The sequence below is a fragment of the Liolophura sinensis genome, chromosome 6 (genome assembly GCF_032854445.1).
Source record: "Liolophura sinensis isolate JHLJ2023 chromosome 6, CUHK_Ljap_v2, whole genome shotgun sequence".
In the NCBI taxonomy this organism is placed as follows: Eukaryota; Metazoa; Mollusca; class Polyplacophora; order Chitonida; family Chitonidae; genus Liolophura; species Liolophura sinensis.
Genome location: NC_088300.1, coordinates 42,279,957 through 42,304,871, shown reverse-complemented (window position 1 = coordinate 42,304,871; position 24,915 = coordinate 42,279,957). Strand labels below are relative to the sequence as shown.

Genomic DNA, 24,915 nt, shown 5'->3' with positions numbered 1-24,915 from the left:
TTCAGTATATACACCACACAGTAAAAAAACAAAGAGACGGATTCAGAATAGACGCTGATTCGCTGATGGTGGAGACAGGAATTTAATTTTGGTCACACTTGGAATATATCTACATTACCCGAAATGCAGCTTAGCCTATCTCACAAAGCAGCCAATCAGCGTCAATTCTTTTTCCCTTTACAATCAACGATTGACACCATATATTGTATCAGAAACAGTTTAATAATTGTGAGAAGTATTCCTACAAATTTGGACAGAGCTGTGAAAACGTGTGACATACACTGTGAAATACATTACGCAGCTTTTACTTAGCACGCAGACTTACGTTAGACTAGGCCGAGAAAATAGTCAATGCTGTTGCCTATATAAAAAACAGTGAATCTTCATGCAGGCTAAAATATATGTACAAAAACTTCAGTGTATGTACAAACGTTTAAGGGATCGTCTATAATTATAATCACATTTTGCTAAATATTACTTAAATTGCTTAATCTAATCGCACCACTGCTGTTCTAAATCTTTATTAAACACTTTCAGGTATCCATCACTGGATTATGATTGGGTAAGAAATAATATTATAGCCTTCGACATTAGCAATAAAATCAACAGCAGTTATCGGCGCTTGTTAAAGTACACCGAAAGTCACTGGGGTTATCCTGTCAAAGGATTTAACAGCTAGGGTTTGCCATTGATACGATTACATAAAATAATACCTCTATATGTAATCACAATGTTGATCTATAATACAAATATGTACAATACAAAATATTATCACGTATACCACAAATTTATATGTGTGCTAATTGAACAGTTTAGAAATGATACTTTTGGTTATCAGACCATGTATTGCTGTATTAATTCTTTTCTGCATTATTCTATAAGTGAATCTCTAAATCCAACCATTACAGCTGGTGTTAAAACTGGTTCTCTTGATATCACTATGTTAATACCGCCTAAACCCCTTGAGTGTACCGAACACTTGGGTGGTGCGATAAATTCACCGCTTAACACCCCTAACCATTAACATCCGAGCAAATAAACAAACAGTCGTTTTACTGGAAACCTAATACATATTTATACAATCTTTGGGGTGCCCGAGTTTCAACAATTCTGCACTCCTATCTTGCTGTTTATTATTAATGATCAGGCCACGCTTTCACTGTATCCAAAACAGGAGTAGACTGGAACACACCCAAGACTGCGCTTCTTACAGGCCCCCAATTAACAGTTCATCGTCAAGCTATATACAGATCGCTTTTCCTACGGCGTAATTCACATATATTACATGTCATAGAACAAGACAAATCATACCCCAGCTTGAAACTGAATCACAATTTAAATGCAACAGGTTCTTCAACATTACTTCTTCGCTTCCTCTCTTCATTCCTTTGAATCCATACAATCATGCAGTAAACTCTGTCCATTTCAATCACAGGTCTAGACACTACTCAAATTTCAAAATAAAACAGATGTGATCATGAATAATCCATACTGTGCTATACTCTTTGATACAGAAATATGCTACAAATGTGAATTTTGTCTCATCATTAAAGCCTAATTACGATTTTAATACATCCTTCTGAGAAGAGTCAAAGGAACTACGGAGTAGGGTGCAAAACAGAAATGGTAGGGAGCGTTCTTTAAGATTGTCAGTCAGAAGCGTCTGGTTATCCTTCCTACAAGCGTGTGCTGATCTTGAGAGCCACTTTCTCATAGTGGGATGCGCGGTGTGTCTGGATTGTCGATTTACCCTTTGCCAGTGTGAGGATGATACCATGAAATAAATGCACAAAGTGCTTTCTTCACTGTAACTCCAAAACTCCACCTCCTGGAAACCCGATGCAAGCGTTGAGCGGCTTGAAAAGACTGTTTTGTCTTCCCGTCTATAGTTGTTCCCCACACGTGCTGATAATGATCATCAATTGTACCAGCTACACTGCTCGAGTGAGTAAGATACAGATACACACTGTCAAGAGTTGAGTTGGAATAGCACTTTCCCTGGTCTCTGCGTTAAGTTTGTCTCTTTAAATAGGTAATTAGGGTAAATTCAGGCTCGTTCTCAGGCTAGTTTTCTTATTTTTCCGTCGTTTCCGCGATGCCTTCACTGTACTCGACGAACGGGCTTCGAGAGCTTTGACTCCACCAACACAGACGTTGCCCTTCCTCATAGCTCGTATAGCCCGCTTGAATTCCTTGTCTTTCTTCTGCCAGACGTTCATGTATGTGATAAGGTACATGCCATCGGCGGAGCGAACACCCATTATAATATAATACTGCTTGCCTTTTTGGGCCTGCGAACATTCGCATCTGTCTCCGTTCTTTATGTAAGCGATCATTTTTTTAACTTCCTTCTTTTTCAGGTTTCCCTTTTTGAAAAACTTTTTCTTCTTCTTGAAATAAAGCTTCTTATATCCTTTTGTTGGTTTCACTTTACGAATCTTCATTTTTAGCACTGTGAAACAAACAAGCAGAAAACCATAAATATGCAGTTAATAATATTATTTTAATTCATAAATCTGTCTTTTTGCTCTTCTTGGAACAAATGAATATCTTTCTGAAAAACTGACTGGTTAACAGTACCTGTGTTAAAGTGAAACCACATTTAATATAGCATAAGTACTAACTCTCCCCACATGTAGAGAAAACTGTACGAATATTATTTATTTTAATAAAAATTCGGCTGTTTATTCGCATCTTACATAACGACAAGGTACATATCTATCTGAGTAAAACACAACATATACCTTGAAGGGAACAGGCCATGTTAAGACCTACAGAAAAACTCGACCGTTTATCCCAGCCGTCTTTCACCAGGTTATATGAGTGAAAATTAATTTCAGGTATCTGAACACCGTATAAATGAAATGGAACAGAATGCCTGTATGGCGTACATACATTGAGCGCACAAGACTGGTTGAACCCAAGGAGGAGTCACAAAATCAACTCCCGTCTACCTACATGTAGAAGGAACGCTCTACATGCTAACAGATAAATTTCATGGTGAAAAAAGAGGAATAGTAAAAGCACTCGCAATAGTTACTTCAAATGGCCTGAAGGTCAGTTTACAAGAATACCGATGTTTGCCATATGTGTTGTTAAAATGCTTTGCCTTTTCACATAAAGCACACCGGCAACTAATATGAAAGCTCATCGTGAAAGAAAGTAACTGTAATTAAAAGTGACGCGAACATTTCTCTAACACTTCACACCAAAACATTCTATTGCTCAACAAGGGCACTAATGCACATTAACTGACCAATATCCTTCGCTGTACTATCGTCTCGATCGAGCTAGTTCTTTGCTAACAGTGACGGAAGCTATCGACAGGGTGTATATAAAGCATATTAAATGACATTCTCTTGGAAACCTTGCACAACATGTTGCATACCCTTTGAACACTAAAGGTGTTAGATTTCGTGAGCGTCTGAGCACCCGACTGACGGTAAAGAGATGCCTCGTTGTATAGGAAACTTGTGCCAAGGTGTCAGATGGTTTAAGAGAGAATTGGTGGAGAGCGACGTTATCAGACGTGTGTGCTGGCTGGCTGGAGGTGTTTGGCGGTCGGGCAGGGGGTGGGGGCGAGCGGCCGTGTCGGCTGGCCAGGTGGACCAAGAACACACAAACAGACAGCATGACAAGTGTGGCCGGTAGACGAACAGCACATGGCAGAATAACAATTATCAACAGAATTAGAGTGCCAAAACAAAGAGGCTCGTGTTTGACATTTCTAGCTAGTAAGTTGCTATAAATGTCTTCCCACTTGTCAGGTACATATGTAGACTCGTGTCAAACTGCACAGCATCTCAAAACAATCTGTCTGTTGCTCCAGTGGAAGTAGTGCGTGTATTTTAGGCCGTGTTTCCCTCAAACGGTCTGTCTGGGGTCAAGTCAACAGGAGACGACAGTTATGCGTTCTAATAGGTGGAACTTTGCGGTTCAACACTGGCTCCTGCCTCCAAACTAACATTTTAATATTTGGTTTCATCGTTGTTGTTTTTTTTTCCAAAGGGGTTACTACATGCCCATTTACCTGTATTCAGTCCTAATCCATTCGCAATCACCAGAGTCGCATACCACACCTTTTATAGCAATTTATACGGGAGTGCTTGTATATTCCACTGCTACTCAACCAGCAGAACCGTGTTGTTATTGATTATATAACAACATGGCAAATGAAAGCGTCAACGTTTTTCGTGCAATCATGTCGCTGCCATTTGCCAATGTAAATGTATCGGGCAAAAACTCCATTTTATTTTTAATTATAACATTCACATACTATTGTCATCCTTTCACACATACGACATGACCACAACGGGTCATTCGGTGAATAGAATAGTGCACTAAGTTTATGGCGATTCAATCGTTTGTACTAAGACACGGCCTGGTGGAGGTTTGCTCCGTTTGTGTTGTTAAAAGAAAGGATAACACGAGACCACATTAAACGCAAACCTGTGCATCGAGAAAATCGAAAGCGCCGCCATGTTATCAGATTTATCCAATCAGGCGCGAATTGTTTCTCTAATATGGCGAATCACGAGGTGCCTCATGAATTTCAGATTTAAAGTCAGTTAATAAGCACGTCAGCCACAAATTGGACTTACCACACAGGTCCATTTACACCCCTTGTCCGCAATAACTTAGGTTATAGTATTTGTTGTCTTTCGTTTTAAATCAGACAGGATCAACAATCTAGTTCACTAACCCATTCACGAAAGTGTATATTGATGATTGGTTCTTTTATAAAATCGCATTTTATCTATTATTAAAAGAATCCTTCTGTAACGGGGAAGTTTGTTTCGATTTGCCGCTGACCTGACATTGTGCAAACCACAAAGCATTTACCTTTTAATACACCCAAGGATAAGGCTGCTGATAAGTTTCGTGCTTATCAATAGTTGTATTATTTGAAAATGCACGCATAGTTCAATAATCCTACTAAATACACAGTTTTGATTAAATACGATTATGTAGTAATAATATACAGTCCATATTTTAGATTTATGTAAACGGAATGATGGTTGATAAATTGTTCAGCCACATTTTTCAACTAATTCGATTATCTAGTTGTACAATACATTCAAAGTTAAGGTTCCAAATTGCACAATACATCATGTCCAGCAGCAACTCATATTTCAACCAATGATGTATCGCAGTGATGTTTTATTTAATACTGATAATATTCATATAAACATTAACGGTGGTAATACCGTGCAATGAGATACGTAAACAGCCTCCATCGGCATACAACAGACTGTGAAATAAACTCTGAACGTTACGGGCACACTATATAATAAAAATCCCACAGCATAGCGAGTTAAACCACAGCAGCGACGACACTGTGACAGTTGGCAAATGGTAACACGTAAGTCCGGCCTCTTGTCAGTATATCTCAGTCAAGCTTTCCTTCTAACTATTCAAGTAAATGGTTGAAAATAGTAGCTTACACACCCTCTATAACAACATGACTTAAGCAGATTTAGTTCTTAAAAAATGCAAAGATGTTAATTACAATTTATTAGACGTCACTGGTCTAGAATTACTCAAATGCTGTGTTGCCATCACGCTTTGTAAATAGTAGCACAAAAAGAATGAAAAGTGACCACACCTCGGGGAGTCTTAGACCACCTGCAGAATCCTACATTATACAGGAATGCAATATAAAACACTTATGTAGAATAAAGAGTGAAGCCAGAGCAGCGGCGACAGTGATAGTTGCTAAATGTTCACTTGCAACGGTAAAATCCGGCCTGTTTTCAATTTACACCAGATAAGGTGTTATTCTAACTGTAAAAGCTTAAATAGTACAAACTTATTTATCCTCTTGGATCATAACGTTAGCAGAAATGGTTTAAAAATGATAACTGGTGAAACCCCGCCACGTCTGACAAAAAGTGTGCTGTAAAGATTCATGGCAAAATTGAAGAAACAAAGCGTGAACATGTATATATATTTTTTCATATGAGATTTATTAATCACATGATCAGTATGAACGCATGTAGGATACTTCGGTTCATCTCTATCCATACAAGAATAAGAAGAGAACAAGAATATCCATACTCTGCTAGAATTCGCAGAGTCAAAACTGCGAATATTCTGTTTGCCCTAAATGTAGAATAAAGACAGATCCTTGTCTCCATTGTACAACAACAAAGCCTCCAGTGGTTATGAGCCAGGCTAGATACGTAATGTAATTTTTGTTTTTCTCCAACGCCTCTCGTTTGTCAGAGATTCCATACACTGACAGAGCGCTATTTCCCATTACGGCTTCAAGGCTTGCTTTCGGCACCTCATTCATCATAATAGTAGATAATACACTAATCGAGTCGACTTAAAATAGAACTGTTTGGTTCTCTCCACATCTTCATGCCAGTTCAACTGTTTTCAGCCATTTGCCTGCTGTTTTTGAAGGAGGAGTCAGTTCGCTATGTCACACATGTCATCTAACACTCACCCACAGCCGACAAACGCTATATCCCTACGCCGTGTACAATTCCACGGCTGGCGTCATATGGTTTTAACAGATGTCTTGGTCAAAACCTGCAGTATGTATCAAACAATCTAACATGGAAACAATATTGTGGGAAAAGAAACAAAGGCCTTTTGCATCTTTTTTGTACACCTGTATACACAGGTAATGGCTAGCTGACGATCGCATTTATTGTCACGTGACACATACCTACATAACATATTCCCTCTAAGCTGATCAACCAAGAAAAACACGCGACACATACACTTTAATGCTCACACGGTGTTTCAGTACACACCAATCTTTGCATACAGGAGTATATATAAAGTACACTACGGCTTATCTGGGATTGAGTGTAAAACACAACATTTCCTAACAAGCAGCGTGAACAAACGAGTGGTGTTTTTGCAGTTACATCTTGGTATCTAATACTTTATTCTGGATGCATATTTTGGCAAATAAACAGCGACAGCATTAACGCTGTATCACCAATTTAAAAACTTTTAATAATTACAAGGAGCTTGCTCTGTTTGAGATATGCAATTAATTTTTGCGTTCATCAAACGCAATAAATTACAGTCGCTGTCCTATATACCAATATATATACACGTCAATAAAGAAAACGTTCTTCAGGTCAAATGGTCAACCTTCATATAATGCTTCATGCACTAACTCTCTGTTTACAAAACCAGCAGAAAGAGTTATCTATGCGGAATGGGTATTTATAAAGAAAAAAAAGTTTGGCGAGACGATGCATGGCACGAAGTGCTGATCGCCCTTTTTTTCTTTCTGTGGAGGATACAGGTTAAAGCCAGTTACAGTCGGCTGTTGGCTGCGATGGTGGCTGAAACCTGCTGAGAAACCAGCTCATCGTTACGAGAGATGCGGCTCTCGCTTAGACAGTCAGACCTGCCCCGATCTTGACGGGTTTGTTAATGAATTAGCTAGTCAGTACAAAGTGCGATGATTTATGATACGGGGTCTGAAAGCTTAGGTCTCTCTCTGCTAAGGTTGGCTTGTTGTTAATAGAGGGAAGCTTGTGTCTAACCGGGCGACGAGAGGTAAAGGTTGTGGCCGTTCTGACATCCACTGATAAACTGCATCAGGTCTTTAACACGACTAATGGTCGGAAATGACCCGCAGTCGCGTAATTTACGCCCTGGCCATGTTCATTTTCATCGTTTCAACAGAGACATACTTTGGAATGTTCAAGATCGGGCGTGAATCTTCACGAAGGGTTAAAGCATGATATAACTCAACAGGAACTCGCCATGGTTTGATGTAAACGGAATGAAAACGAAAGTGATTCACGCACAGTATGTTGCTTGCTTGAAACAAAACACATAAATTTAAAAACCAAGTAGGCCTAATGGATGATAAAAACTACAAAACTTGTAAAACACTCAGCTGCTGTGCAACGTTTTAAAGATAGTTTTTAACTACTATTTCAAATACAGACTTCTCAGGTTTTTTTGGACATTCTGTTGAAGTTTTTCCCACATCTGAAAAAATAGCAGTTGTACTCCACATGACTGTCTTCTGCTATTTTTCAGTTAGTAAACTCTTCGTTAAAATTAGCGCACTGTATGTCTAATTTAATTAGCTTTAATGGACTTTAATGGATATACCTTATTAGGCACGCTGAACGAGTCGAGAAAACCAACAAAGACAAGTTTCGTATACGACTTCGTTGTATACCGTCACGTGTTCAGTTTTCTGCGCTCACAATCTGCAAGAAACTTGATAAGCTATTCACAATGTATTACAAGCTGCAATTGTCACTAACATTTCCTTTTCTATCATCAGACATATGTCATAAACAGTTATCTGCATATTGGGTTACCTCATACATGAACATCAAACTAACAGTCTGTCACACATTGAACTACCTCAAGCTATCTGTCTGTCACACACTGAGAGAAATCTGCAAACTGTCAAACGAAAGAAACCGTGAGATAAAACTAATGACAAAAGAGCTGCTAAGGCTAGCTCTGTTTGAGAATGGTTTGGATCGCTACGAAAACTCCTATACAAAGCACGTCCAATTTAACTAACAAAACAAAATAGAAAAAAAATTTTATGAGAAATGTAATTAGTTATAAGAAAATATATCATGCATGTCGTTAATGTATATTCCATGTCATCTATCAGTGAATGGATTATTACAACAAAAACCGAGAAACTTAAAATACAAGGCATTTTTGCGCCTCACAAAAGAGACACTTGAACAGTCAGCCACTTTCAGTGATATCAACAATACGATCGTTGATCAAGGCAATAATCTGTATTTAGTTCCAAAGCCGCAGACAAAAATGTCGAACAGTGACAGAATGCGAGTAACTTTTGGCTTGGCTTCAATGTGGTATCAATGTCGTATGGCAACAAAAATACATTTCAACCGCACTTTAACTTCAAATGCAACATCGCCTTTCAAGTCAGATTCAACCATTGCTAAACCACACACAGATAAAAGCAGGGACAGTTGGCATAGAACACATGAATGTCATCGATTTTGTAAGGCTTTAAGAGGACAATCCTGCGATGTTATGATCTTTTCTTGTAATGTGGTTGCTACACTGTTTATTTTTATATATTTGTTTCATTTGTGTTTTACGCCGTATTTATGAATATTCCACGTCTTCGACGGCAGCCAGCATTGTGGTGGGAGGAAACCGGACATAGACTACGGGAAACCCACTACCATGCGCAGGTTGCCGCAGGCCTTCCCACGTACGACCAGAGAGGAAGTCAGCATGAGCTGGACTTGAACTATCAGGGACCGCATTGGTGAGAGGGTCCTCGGTCATTGCGCCCAACTGGCGTGCTAAACACTTCGGCGACGGAGGCCCCCTGTTGCCGCACTGCACAGTCAACCCATATGTGCCTTTATATGGCGCCATCTACAGTTTGTATACCTAGCAACAAGATAGCCAAAATAATTAAGCAGTAACCCCATCGAACGTGTACACCAACAGTTCAACAACGGATAGAATTATGTAAGCATAAAATAGTCAATAAACGCAATCTTAACTCCGTACATGAATAAGTGTAAACAAAGCTCTTTCCACCTTTGATAATTCAGTAAACACGAACTGGTGTTAACAAGCCTTCCTTTACCAAAGACAGCCCTTCAATCACTGATTTCCTGCTGGCTGACGGCATTCAGTAATGGTCAGTTAACCAATTCCTTGGCTCACGAATTCTGCCACTCACCCATTTAGAGATCGCTGACAAACTTAGTGAGGCTTGGCAGGAAAGCATGCCAACAGTTTCGAATGACGTCCACGAACGACATAGCGTGAAATTAAATCTGAACCTTCCAGCCTTAGCCTGTTCCCCATTTACCGTGCCGATGAAAGGAGTGAAAACTCAGCCAAGAACTTACCTGAGTTACGTAATAACCTAGATATGTGTTTTTTTCATGGGTTCAAGTCTAATTTCTTTATAATCCAGATTTCCGTGCATGGCATAGCATCGTTGCTTAGTGCCATTGCAGAGAAAGAAGATATTACTATAGCAAAGTTAAAAACACCCTTGCACCTGTATGCGTACCGCAACACGTCAGTCAATGACATACAAACCATCATTCTTTTCCATGATACTTTCTTAGTTGAAGAAGTTTGAATGATGGGAGCTAATGCGACAGGTATTAAATTCACATGGTTCCGTTCATAAAAAAGGATGTTGTGGATAATTATACATACGGCCGCATGGGGCTCACTCTAAGTGTATACAGTAAAATGGAGGTCTAATACCGTTTTTCATTACAACTCACAGACAGTAATTCGGTTAGCCCTACGTTAGTCGTCATAATGTACACTTTAAAAACTTTCTGAGTGATAGCAGAATGTCTTTTTACAGCTCGTTCTTACTGCTATATATGACAGACCTGTTCTCGTTCTTTTGTTGCAACCAAATGCCTTTGTGGTGCATGAAACGGAGTACTACGGTATGATGTTCGTGATACAGCGTAATGCTGATGTAATGCTGGAGTATGATGTTCGTGATACAGCATAATGCTGATGTAGTGCTGGAGTACTACGGTATGATGTTCGTGATACAGCATAACGCTGATCTAATATCTGGCATCACCAGAAAGCATAATATTATGGTAAATACAGCACATTACTTCTTAGACTGCACACTGTATATATATGCCAATTGCTGTAAGCAAAGGACTGTATATCTACCAAGTTGAATTGCATGTTGGCCTGCATTTTAGTTCCACATTTATAAACGCACCCAATATCCGACTTTCAGCTTGACAAAGGTTGGCTGTTATCGACTGTTCACGGCCATCGTTCATTCAGGGATGGGCACGCGGTACAAGTCGGGTGTCTTATCTCTTAGTATTATCCATCTGATTAATGAGAAGGGCTGACTGCGCGGATTACAATGTTTACAAGTTACGTTATCGCCAGTTGAAAGACGCCGTCCCCGGTACATCGAGAGGGAAGGACTTAGGTTTGCCCGATGCTAAGCTCAGACAATTTATATTAATAAGGACTAGGGACACTGGCAGCACGGGTTAGTACGTGAGGCCAGCGAGCAGGTAAACAGGCTCGATACGCTGTTTACTCAAGTCATGGCGCGAGCCATTTGGCGAGACACAAATCCTTAGGGTTTGTGTTCACAGCGACAAGGGAGAGAGGGAAAGCGTTAAGCTGGAAAATGATGTAATTTGTTCTGAAATAAAATGTGTCTATCCTGTGATGGTTGGATGTATTGACTGCATGCGGTGAATCTAAGGCCCAGGGAGAGGCACTTGTATGCTGTTAAGAGCAAGCACCTGTGTAAGTACCCACGGAAGACATGAGAGTTAAGTAATACAGCCAGCGGAGATCGCACAGTATAAGAGGGAACAATTTGTGCTCTGACAAAGCTTAATTGGAACGTTATGCGTCTGGAGTTTAAGTTACACTCACTGATGAGATTATTCGGATATGTAGACAGCCAAAGCGTACGGCTGAGCAGTGGAATGAACAAAGCTGCAGTGATCTTGAGGATGTATATCTTCAGATTAACATTTGCTTAAGAATTACGGAAGTTAACGAAAGAGTAAAAGCAAGCGCGATAGGAGATGAAGAGGTCTGAGCAACATTTCACCGGGAGTAACTTAATTAACAGTATAGGCCTACCAATCAAACGTTAAACATACAAAGCTACAATACTCAGTACTCAATCATATACCTTCAGATTAACATTTTGCTCCATCCAAAAAGCTTTGTCCAAATATAATTATTTACAAACAGTTTACAAACATCCAAGTGTTGATATTTAGCACGCAAATATTAACAATCTGCCTCCGTCTGCCCTTCGACTTGATTTACGAAACATCTTTCACGGAACCCCAATATGTGACATTTCTCTGACTCTGACTGGAGGTTGTAGGGGGGAGGTGTTATAGATTTGTTAGAATTTTACTACGACAGAAATAGATTAATAGATTAATTTGGGAGTTATATATACAGCCTTCCAGTTCAGCTTTCTTCGCCTAATTTTGTACAGGATCACTTGTACCTTGACTGATAGGGGATTTGGCTCAACCAACGTATGAAAAGCCAAATACAGGAACGCTATAAATAAATGAATGTAAGAAATAAATGAAATACAGCTGAAAAAATCCAGATCTATATATTTACGTTTGACGTGAGTCGCCAGCTCGGAGTGCTACATACGTAATAAATTAGTTTTCTTATTATGTTAACCTGACAAAATTGACGTGTAAAACCTGTCTTCAAGAGTTAGTACTCGGTCTCAGCATGCCAGTTAGTGCTATAGTGGAGGGCTGGTGGCTGAGAGGAATACCTCCCTTCTAGCCCGAAGACAGGCCCTCGTAATCATTACCGTCTCCCCCTTATCAGATCTGCCACCTACCATTGCCTGACATGACTCTTAGATGAATACCACTGAAATTCCATACGGCTATAAAAATCCGAATTAAACATTTAGCGTGATCCGTGAACAACTCATTCTCGTCTATGGTTTACATATATATTACTACACTTGATAATTCCATCTGTTAACCTGATAGTGGACTGAATGACATTCAGTATTGCTTGCACACTGCCGCTAACTGTTCACCACCATTTTCCTTCATACCCCTATAATAGAATCCTCAGCATTTATACTCACCGAATTCGGCTCTACAGAAGTTGTCAATTAAACCTTCAAATGTGTTCGGTTGTTTGCAGGCTTCACATGACTTGTCGTCTGAAAAACAAAGAAAAAAAAAGACAAATAAGACCAGCGTTTTAATTCAAACCATAACATATACCAATTATAGCACAGCTATAATAGTTTTAATGCTGGGGACAGAGTACTACTAAATTAACGCATGCAGATTTTATCATTGGCTTTGATCGCGCTTAAAAGTTATCTCCCCCTTTGTTCACAGTTGTCTCCCATTATCAAATGTATTTACTCTGTGTGCTCCTATTTGCTAATGCGCGCGCTCATCACAGGTTAGCTCGTGCTGCCATGTTAATATTTACATATACGATAGCCTCGTGGCGGTGTTATAGTCTTTTGGGGTCCTTTTGGACGTTTGGACGTGAACCGAGAAGGGTGTATGTGCAAGCTGCATGATATGGTTAATAATAATAATAATAATTTTGCCCATCTACTAGGCCATTTATACGTTATTTGATCGTAGTTTTGAATCATGGTTTCACATGTTCTGGTTGTTTTGTCAAGCCTCGTTTCTCGTTTTAGAACATTCAGGTTGATTTCTTCCGTGTCCCAGGCGGCACTGTTCGCACAGGCCGTCCAGCGTTACAGACCACGATATCTGACATCCTAATAACGCCTCGTAATGAGGCTGTTTTCCTACAACAGGGTCACAGTGATCTGACAAATGGTGGGCCTATGTCTAATCCTTTGGCTGTTCGCACGCGATCTGGTTTCCTTCGCACAGTACATCCAGTTAGCGTTCGGGGCGGGGCAAATTTTTATTGGACAAGTACTGCCACGTTATTTTGCCTGAGGGATTATAACGCTGTCGTAGTTGTTGTAAATGAACAGATTCAGCTCCTATTACACTATGATGACAAACATGTCGTGTTTTGGCACTACTGTGGCTTTCGGGAAAACCCACGGGAGTTTATGACCAGTGACGGTGTACATTTAAATTCCACGGTCATGCACAAATATGCACGTAGCATGCGCCGGGCTTGAACCATTTTAAACGGAAAGGTTTCTTATTGAGGGTTAAACGGTTTCAGCTTTCACATGTAGGCCCGGGTACCAGTCACGCCTACTCTGAAATATAATTTTACTGACATTTTAATCATTATTTTCTTATTGTGATTAACTTATCTCATTTAGTCATGGGTTATGTTAGACTACGCTTCAGCTGTATGACTGCCCATTCATAAACTACGTATACGGCCCTGTCAGTATGTAAATTGTAATGTCACATATGTTGGGCATACGCGTCGATCACACTCAAGTACATTAACTGAGGTGGGTCAAGCTCTGTAACAACTCGTATCCCAGTAGCTGACATTTTACTTTGCCACGCTGTTCACTTGAAGCCGGTGGACTTTTTGAGGTCGGTGCACCTCTTGAGTCATGTAGGCCTACATGGAGGGGGTGTGCTCCCCCATATTGCAGTACTATTGACTGTTTATATTGTGAAGACGTGAGCTTTTGAGGGACAATATTCTTCTTTTATTGCCATTTATCTTACTGGCAGGTCCAGTCTGTAAATTCATAATGCATATTAGAGGTGTATGAGGCTTAATTTTATCAAAAGTATGGACCATTGACTACATGGGATTCTTAAATATTATTCACCCATAAGGTTTCCATACCTTTTTGAGGCTAATGTACCTCCTTTATATGTACGGGACATGGCATTCATGACCGTGCAGCAAAACAATTTTTCCTTGTTTACATTACATACATTAAATATTCTAGCCTTAAACACGATTATTGCTTTTATCATTGCTTGTGTTCCTGCAGTCAGCATGCCTGCTAAACGCCGGAAATCTACCCAAGTGTCCGTTGTCCCCGACTTGATGAGGATGAAACGTTCAAAAGCCGCCACGCCACCGATTAACGGACTTTCGAATGGCTTTCATTTGGGTGTTGAGGGCAGTCCTTCACACGCATTCTCTAAGAATCACAAATCAACCACTAAGCACTCTTCTTTCGTAGAAAATAAATTAAAAGACGAGTTATCTCGCGTACGAATTTCCGGTCCATATTCCCCACAACCATTTTCAAACCTAACCTGTTCTCCATTAGGCGTCATTCCCCAAAATAGAAGCCGGAAAATTTCGCCTTATCCACGATATATCATTTTCTGAAGATCAATCAGTTAATTTATTTATACCAAAAGGATTTTCAACAGGTTAATAATGAATCAATTGTAATAATTATTTCCCTGGTTCAACTACATGGCCGACACTGCCTAATGTCTAAAACAGACATCGAAGACGCTGTCCGTTTGATCCCTATACATCCAGCTACTTAGGTTTCCTCTGGAACGGTCAGTTTTATCTTGACAGATGTCTACCAATGGAAGCTTCATCTTCCTGTAAAATATTTGAAAGTTTGAGTAGCTGTCTTCAGTGGAACATGCAACACCATTTTGGTTTAATGGAGCTTTCACATCTTATCGACGATTTTATATTCATTTCTTTTCCACGATCACCAAAATGTGCACATGGCATTTCCAACTTTATTTAGTTGTGCAACCGCCCTGGAATTCTCAGCAAAGATTCAAAAACCGAAGTTAATAAAACTGTCATCAAAGTGTACGGAACAGAAGTAGAGATTCAGATAGTATGGAAACAAGATTACCGACGGAGAAGTAAGAGAAAGCAAGGTGTCTTCTTTCCAAATTCAGGTGTAAACAAAGTATAACCTTAGCAGAACTGCAGTCCTTACTCAGTTATCTTAACTTCTGTTGTTCAGTAATTATTCCTGGAAGAGCTTTTCTACGCAGACTGCAGATCTTAACGATAGGTATTAAAAAATCACATCATCACATTCGTCTGAATAATGAGACTAAGGCCGATATCGAAGATTGGCTGACTTGGCTAAACTCTTTTAATGGTAAATCATGTTTCTTATTTTCAAACTGGTAGACATGAGACTCCATAAAATAATCTGTTACAATCTGTTCACATATTTCGGCGATAGACTTCATACATAAAGCTAGGGGATTTGATGATCCAACTGACTGTTTCTATATTAGTAAGATCTTGAAAGGTGTTCGGGCTCTCAAACCTACCCAGGATATACGCCTTCCAATAACCATGGCTATTCTAGACCAGATAGTCACATCACTACATCGTGTGATTCCCTCACACACAAATAGGTCGCTTTTCAATGCAATGTTTCTGTTAGCTTTTCATGTGTTTCTCCGTATTGGTGAGATCACTGTGTTCAGTAATAACAACAAAAAGACAGTTGTCCAGCGTGAGGACATAGTCTTCCATTCTCATGGTGGGGGAACTTAGTTCCATGACCTTAACCCTCTATCACTTCAAAAACAGAGACCTACACCCTGCAAATATCAACATACCACTCGCCAAAAAAAAAACAAAAAAACAACTAGTTTGTGTCCGGTACGGGGCTTGAGAACCTACTTATCAGCGTCACGTCCCTCTGAGAGATCTCTATTTCAAATAAACTCCGGGGCTTTTGCCACACTTTTGTGACATATTGAAAGCAGCCAATTCAGTTCAATGACCTGATCCCAAACACCGCTAGGGGCATAGTTTCCGTATTGGTACCGCAACCACGGCTGCATCCCTAGGTATTCCAGAATCGGACATTCAAAAACTTGGGCGATGGAAATTCGACGCACTGAACCAATACATTCGCATCAATATATTTTCGTAAATTTGAAGTAGTTGTGGATATTCAACTAACTGTCTGTGGCCGCTGTCCAGTTATTTGAGACAAGGATTCGACTTCTCTGGAACTATTACAAGGTTAACCTAAGCTTGTATACATGAGCAGTATTTTACAGCTGCAATTTTATTATACTTGGGCTGTATCTCTGGGTAAGGCAAATAGAATGTCTCGGAGGACAGTATTTGACTAGTTCTGCTATTTGTTTTCACTTAGTTGGCAAACTTCGATTAATTTGTGTGTGTAAAAATGTCAACTCCTCTGCACTCCGGGTGTGCCGAGGGGCCAGCATTTCACTGTGTCGTCAAAATTGTTTTTGAAGAAGGTTAACTTACTTTTATTGATCAGTTAACTTTGTATAATTTGTAAAAATGTCTATCGGTATGTACTCAAGGTGTGTGAGCAGGCCAGCATTCGACTGCTCCTTATCATGTGTGCTTTGAGAATTGTTTTTAAAAAAGGCTAACTTACCTTTATTGATCAGTTAATTTTTTACAATGTGTTAAATGTCAATCCGTCAGCACTCAAGGTGTATTAGGAGACCAGCAGTTGAATGTTTCTTATAACGTGTTTTGCCAAAGTTGTTTTAGAAAGGGCCTAACTTACATGAATGGATTCCATTAATTTGACACCTGTAAATATCGTGTTTTTCTTTCTTTCATGTTGTTGTTCACTGAATTGGAAAACATATTAGTAAGCCAGATTCTAATGTATGCAGATCAGTCTGTACTCCCCTAATGTTAGGAATTTTCTGGGAGGCCAGTACATGACTTTTCCCGATATTTTCCAAATATCTGTAATGCGTTTCTGCAGTGTGATGTTGCACTTCAATAGTTAAAAGGATATGCATTTATTTTCTATTTTTTCCATGCCTTTTAACTCAGGGGAGTCAAGAATATGTAGGATAGTTACTCATGCAAAGTCGCATCCTCATAATTTTTTTGTATTCTCTTTGAAAGCCTATTCCTAAATAAATATGAAGTTTGTTTTCCTATAAATTGAGACTCTCGGTGAGATATCAGTTCTACTCTGGCCTTTTTTCACCCCCACCTTTGCGGGCTATATTTGTTTTAACATATATTCATTACAAATAATGAATTCATAAGATATTTTCATTTGGATTTAGTATCTTAATCTCAATAAATTCATAAGATATTTTCGTTTGGGTTTAATATCTTAATCTCAATAAATTTGTCATTTTTACTAAATAACATAATTCTGCCCATTTTGTGGTCTATCTGCAACTAGCCAGCCGTCGGTCTGACCAATTCTGTTCCTTGCATAAAAGTATAGTATTGCATGCACCACAGCGATAGCATTCACCATGAGCATCATACAACCCCAAACAATTTCCACTGACACACAATTTTTTATTTAAAGCCAATGACTGCAGCAATTATACCCACAGTCTGTCTTCTATGTGAAAATGAGAATTGTTTGGGGGTTTTCTTCGCACTTTTGTGTAAGGGTATCTGAAATCATACAAGTCATGCACTGCAGGCTTCATTATCAAAGGCATTTGATATGGTAAATATAAACAGTTTTTCATAAGCGGAAGCAAAATATTTCTATTGAATTTACCCCTTTCGCTGCCACTAAGGAAGCTTTGTAACAATTATGCGTGTGGCGCCGTTTTACTTAGTTCGCCAGATAAGGTGTAGTCAAATCGACTAAGCCTATCACAAGCCGAACACTTAAACCAGGGGTACGCACTCTCAATGTGATGAGATTAATTGTGAATCAGAAAGCTAAAACAAACCAGTCACGGAAACATCGGAGACATTCCGCCAATTAAGAGAGATAAGTCAGAATATGTTTTCCAAGGGACCAAAAGTCTATGGCAGTGTACGCACTGTGTATAGACTTAACCAATATACAAATCCACTCGTCTACAGAGCGTTTTTTGCAACTGTTTTTCACAGGTCATGTAGTGTAAATTAAACTTTAACTGTTGCATAATGAGTTGATAACTGCCACAAAGTAAAAGAATACTGCATTAGAAAATCACATTAAATTTACAATCCATGTAAAGATATTTTTGCCACGTGCTTAAGCAATCGTAATTATCGGCCAGCTGTTATAACAGTCGTTTTTGGAATGTATCTTCTTGTGACTTGTGTGTTGGTAATACCAGCTTAAGGAGCAGTATCACAATCTGTGCTATGTTAATGTTGTGCTGTGTTTTGAACGGTAATGTGGCTTTCTTAATATTAAATATAACCGAATGCCTCTAATCTGTTGTATGGGCAAAATTTCCACTTCAATCTATACTGTAGGAAGCGGTCTTGTACTAAAGAAACTTTAACCCCCAAAAGTTAAAAACCTTAGATGAAGTCTATTATCCCTCCGCTTCACGCAGACATATATCAGTGCATACGCTGAGCTTTTTTGACCCATTCATCTTCGGCTGTCAAAAGTTTCGTCAGCTTGCGGGGAAATTTACGAGCTGTATTATTTAGCACGACGGGCCTTGGATTGACTTGCCAACAGGCGAGAGATGGAATCATTTCCTCCTGTCGGCGCTCATGTATGTTACGCCAGCAATACCATGGAGACGCGGGAACTCGACCGAGGGGCCGGCTCTGGCAAACCCGAAAAGGTTCAAGGGCCAACTTCATGGTCAGTCCGTTTCCAGATTTCTCCGGCCCTCAAATTACCGAGACGCGAAGTCCCGAGGACAGGAAATCGGTCGCTTGTCCCAAGCACTTAGTCGGCGCAAGCCTCTGACGCAGAGCTCTGTCAGGCTGGGATCTTTTTTCACATTACTGGTAACGCGATTGGTTGGTGATGATGGAAATCGATCCCGTATACGGGATTCATATGTAGTGGAATTCGTCGGAGTAAAGCCCCGTACCCTACTCTACATATACCATGTGGTAGAAAGTAACCAACGAAGAGTGGGCAGGAATTCCTTTCTTGTACATATATACAAATAATGTTTGTCACAGACATATACCTTCAATGCAAAACCTGATAACAGGCGTGTGTCTCCCATAAATCACTGGCCTTATAAACTATAAAAAGTTCTCAAACTGCCAATAAAATTACATAAAACAAATTCCCACACCCATTAAAAAAACCCACTTTCTCCTTTGTCACATTCCAGCGTATAGATATCCCCAATCTAAATTTAACAATCGCTCGTATTTACAGGAAGGGCAAATCTTTCCGTTCACGCACTGTAACATGGATAAACAGGCGTGTGCATGCATACCGCGAATGCATGCGGTTGAAATCATACTTATTCGCATCCACAAAGGCTGAAATATGTCACCAACTTTCTCTCAAGATCTATACTAATATATCAAATTACACACAGTCATAAGCAAATTTCTATATACATTGCGCAGATAAAGGTATCTTAAGGTTAGCGTACATTTTCAACATAATTCGAAATGTGGTAAATAAGAGTAAAGAAAAATCTGACACAGGAGCCTGATGTTACCATATATATCGTAAGATTTAGTAAAGAGGTGAATGACCAATAATATTCCATTCGTCTTCTATTTTTAAACTTTTTGTTTACCTTACTTTCAAATTAAATGTAATTTCACTCCAGTATGCATTCTAAAACAAAAACGAACATTCAAGAGATTTATATTTCGGGTCTAAATTTAGCGGGGCATATAACAAATCCCTGTATAACGTGCTTATCAAATTTTAATATATTGTGGACAATAGATATTTACTTTGCGAAAATGCAATATCAAAAAGAGTGAAATAGTTTCGTTATCTTTGCCAAATTCCAAAAACAATCCTTACGTTTATTTGCTTCATTAACTTTATTCAAGATGTGTATATTGTTTGAGAATTTTCTGTCTATACATGTATGAGTTTGTACAGTATTTAATCAGAAGCGGCACTTTCGCCTCAGATGTACTGGAATTTTATAACTGTGCCAAGCAAATTGATGGATTGCAATGCTCCAATTCGTTTATACGTGGTTATGTATACTCATATAAATCTTATGAAAACGCTTGATGTATATGTGATCTTTCCAGACTAATGTCATTAAAGCTAAACAGAGAATTCGTCGTTCTGTGTGAAAAAAACCCCCAAAGAAACGATTCCTCATGTGTACAGCTATCTTACAAGCAAACTGTGGAGCCGCCATCTAAACAAATCAGCGTCAACAGGAAAGCTGTGCGCTGTTACCACAGGAAATGCTTAATTAACACAGGCTATAGGTGTTCATTAGCACACTGGCATATCAGGCCTGTAAATTGTGAGCTGTATTACCTAACCACCGTGTAAGCAGCAAAGCCAGTTAACAAATGCATTAACACGAAGAATTTAAGATGAGTATCAAGACTTACTTCATCAGATTTTCGTTCTACAATTTAGTAAGAATTTTTCACTAACAACGTATGTTTTATTGTAAAAATACCTAAAACCTCTATTTATTCATTTAAAATTAATATATTTTTTGTTATAAAATATAGATATTGTTCGGTGAAATTTTGTCTAGATTTACTTCATGCAATAAAAGTTATCATTACTGTGAATTTTCAATATGAGTGCTGTTCCTAATGTAACTAAAGGTGGTTTAAAGGCGCAAGAAATATATATTTTTTGTGTTTCTGTAATTTCTCCTATGGTTACTGTCGACATTGGACGTTATTGGAGAAGCGTAAATCCATAATCGCCTACTGATTAATTTAAAACGTTGTTCACATACAGCTAATAATTTTCACAACAATTCACTATATATTGTTGAGATATACCCGGAGATACACCATTAAAAAAACTGGTGTCTTGAGAAAATTATATGAATACGTTGTTAAATGTAGAGGCTTAACGATCCGTGCAGCGATGTAGAAGAGAGTACGGCGAGAACTAAGGGCCATTCGCCCAGTGCCTGGTGTACAACAGAAGACGAGCACACGAGCACTCGAATGGATTAGAGGCCAACATGCCCGTGGTCTCAAGTTTGCGAAGCCTTCTCAACAAAAGCGACACAAGTGGTGTCACGGTATTTTGGGAGATTTAGATACTAAAAATCTTCAATTATAGCGAGCTTAAACTCAGTGGACATATAAGTTGTAATACGGGATGGACAAGCAATCAGTGTCAGTGAATATCCATACACATGTCCTAATTAGGATCGTCAATCAGTGGATATACATACATACGTCGTTATAATGGTGATCAATCAGTGAGTATCCATATACACGTTGTTATGACTGTGATCAGTCAGTGGATATACATACACACGTCGTTATAAGGGTTGTCAATCAGTGGGTATACAAGCACTCGTCATTATAAGGTGGTCAGTCAGTGGATATACATACAAACACGTTCGTTATACTGATGGCCAATCAATGGATATCCATAAACATGTCGTCATAAGGGTGGTCAATGAGTGGATATACACACACGTCGTTATACTGGTGGTCAATCAATGGATATCCATAAACACGTCGTCATAAGGGTGGTCAATGAGTGGATATACACACACGTCGTTATACTGGTGGTCAATCAATGGATATCCATAAACATGTCGTCATAAGGGTGGTCAATGAGTGGATATACACACACGTCGTTATACTGGTGGTCAATCAATGGATATCCATAAACACCTCGTCACAAGGGTGGTCAATGAGCGGATATACATAAAGTGTGTAAGTGGGTATACAAACACATTTACACGTTGTTATAAGAGTGGACAATCCTTGGGCATATTCATGAAGACATTTATCGTGGAGTAGACTGATATAAACACACAGACGGTTGTAAAGAGTGGGACACTCACCTGAAGCTGGCGTCATTTGAGGCGATATACACAAATCATTATCAAGGGGGAATTTCTCACAGTGGACCATCTCCGGCCAAGGAAAACCCCAGCGATTCATGCTGGCCTCGCATTTGGACTTTACGGCCTCGCAAAGGGAGCGACACGGCCAGATCCTCCTCTCTAGACACACAGGAGAGAAGAGAGAACATAGGAAGAGTTTGGTGTTCGGGTGACACTGAATGCCCAGTAGAGGTGTCCATGATGCTGCTTGCTGCGTCACTTCAGCCAGGGTGTCGTGTTCCAAGAGATTCGGCAGTCTCATGGATTTATAACCTATGTCGTTACATAGCGATAAGTTGGCTGGTATGTCCACGCACTTCTGCTGATTTATTCGGCCACTGAGAAGCGCCCAGTTGGTATTCCAGTCATTAAGGTAGCCGTCGGAATAAGGGGTTGCTTGACACCCACCGATGTAGAACGCGCCGGCTAGGGCAAACACAGAAAACAGAATGTACTGGCTAGGGGATAACTGCTGGAAAACACTGTTTCTGGTCATCGTGAAAACATACCACGCTCGTGGATCCTCAGATTGTTCCTTTCTATCTGTACTCTGCGACTATAAGCAGTCGAAGAGGTATAACTGTAGGTTGTGGAGAAGTACCGTAGTATACGCGATTGCGGCTCGTCCGTGCAGTTTGGCCTGTCTCCACGCGAGTGCAGTGAGCTCTGGAACTGGTGCAGACCTTTCTTAAAGCCGGCCTGAATTCTGCCGCCTTAGTCCCGACAGCTCCTCCAATTAGTGACAGCAGGCCTCCTACAAGTGGCGGAACCGCTCCTAACGCAGCCCAAACTGCCAATCATTGCCGATTCACAGCCGGTTACTTATTACAGTGCCAACACCCGCTAGCTATATTGCATAATCCACTCTCTGGGACTGTTAGTAAGTTTGATTTAGAACAGCGACCATTTCAAAGAAAGCCCACGGTTGGAGTCCATTATTGTAGGCTGCCCTTGTCAGCAGATCTCCATACTCATTCACGCAAGTGCTGAGTTAATTATCAAGTATTGGTGAACATAGGATAGATCAGAGTAAGTCAATTATGTGTGACCTCTGTTACAAGCTGCCGAGTTTGAACAGAGGTATACGGTATAGCAGATATATGACAGGTTCGCCTTGTCGCTGGGTGGGAAGGTATACGGAGATTTATTGCAAAGGCGGTGATAACGATGAAATATCGTTGTACTTGAGGTTAGACAAGGCTGTAAAACGTCCCTGGCCGACAGCCGCCTTGTACTCCCTGATATGACTGCATTCTATAGGCATCTACTTGATCAGCTGGCTGGTGACAGATAATCACCCCTTAAGCACTGCATTAAAGTCGACTTGACAGATGTACCATAGACTCAAGTACCTTTACATTGGCTTTAATTCTATCTAGACTGGAGCAGGGTCGGCCACCCATACCTTGTCGGCAATCACAACCCACTGTCAACATACCACGCCAAACCAGGACACTATAAGCAGTTTATTACTCACTTATGTGGGAACCTTTTTTTAAATTTTCACAGAAAGAGGGACATTCTCCTCACATGTCCCGCCGTACGCTGGTGGCAAGTACACTGAAAATTTAACACGACTATAAAACCTGAGTCTATCTTTCTATCTCAGTTTTACACTCGGGTGAGATGATTTAAGGTGCCTGGAACAGAAAACACGCAACACACTTATAGATGTATAGGACAACGCATATCCCTTCTTCCACATATTGGCACCCACATACCGCCAAGTAAAGAATTATTAAGTGAATGAATCACCTGTGCAAAGGTGAAGTGTATTCTTGCGGAACAGTATGTTGTAGTTTGAACGTTTTAAGTAAAGTCGTTGTTTGAATACTTTGAGACATGAGTGAGTAATGTTATATTGTCTGATCAGATGAATAGTTTTGTTGTGAAGCTACATGTATGTACCCAAGGCTAGTTGAAAACGTATAAACATGTATGTCATGATTTACTTCCCTTGTAGGATAATGGCGAATTTTTCTATTTATGCCAAATTTACCATTCTAACACTGCTGTTGCTGCCTTGCTCCCCAACACAGTATCTGACTGAGAATATATACATGTGTCATGCGCAGTGCCTGTACATACATGCAGATCTAATGAGTTACACTCACAAATAATTACTATTAATATGCCTTGGATTATTATTATCTCGTTATTATCTCGAAGTGGTTCATAATTCAGGTAACTGAATAGCGGTATGTTCCAATAATGCGAAAGTTTACACTAATTGGATGTTGGAAAATGTCAGGTGACGGGTTATTGTTCACGGTCCACCTGTTTCGCTTATCACGCTGATGCCAGTAAGTAATTTACCTGTGATATTTCTACAGGGAATTAACTCTCATTGACACAGGTGAGAAAGATTACCCAGCGTGCAGTGTAACAGGCCGTGGGAACTGCTTGAGAGGTGGCAACGTCGTATCCGCCACTGAAGAACCTTACACGAAATGTGGGCGGATTAAACACAGTTTTACAGGGATTTTGAGGATTACGGAGGAGTGCAGTGTGCGGGCGTGTGTACATGGTCATGGTATATGCGTATACCTGTCAGTCATGTAATAGAATTACATGTATATAGCGGAATCAACCGGATCCATTAACGTACAGCTACACTAAAATTGGACAGTCTCTCGCGTATATGAGTATGCCAGGGCTATATATATATATATATATATATATATATATATATATATATATATATATATATATATATATATACTCGACACCAAGAACAACACCAAGAACAACAACCATGTATCTCTATACAGCTGAGAAATAGTTTAAT

The 24,915-nt window shown here is 39.7% G+C and overlaps 1 protein-coding gene across 1 annotated transcript; it reads right to left on the bottom strand.

Moving 5' to 3' along the window:
* Positions 1-558: 558 nt before the first annotated feature.
* Positions 559-23,132, bottom strand: LOC135466842 (secreted frizzled-related protein 5-like). The gene is made up of 3 exons (XM_064744578.1): positions 22,086-23,132; positions 12,602-12,679; positions 559-2,452 (listed from the first exon to the last, which is right to left on the bottom strand). Exons 1-3 carry the CDS (start codon positions 22,621-22,623, stop codon positions 2,037-2,039), a joined length of 1,032 nt encoding a protein of 343 aa, XP_064600648.1. The 5' UTR covers positions 22,624-23,132; the 3' UTR covers positions 559-2,036.
* Between the last annotated feature and the right edge of the window lie 1,783 nt (positions 23,133-24,915).

Coding starts and splice junctions, on each gene's coding strand:
- LOC135466842 (XM_064744578.1), bottom strand. CDS start 22,623: ATGACCAGAAACAGTGTTTTCCAGCAGTTATCCCCTAGCCAGTACATT. Junction 12,680..22,085: donor TCAAATGACGCCAGCTTCAG/GTGAGTGTCCCA, acceptor TTTGTTTTTCAG/ACGACAAGTCATGTGAAGCC. Junction 2,453..12,601: donor CTTCTGTAGAGCCGAATTCG/GTGAGTATAAAT, acceptor TTTGTTTCACAG/TGCTAAAAATGAAGATTCGT.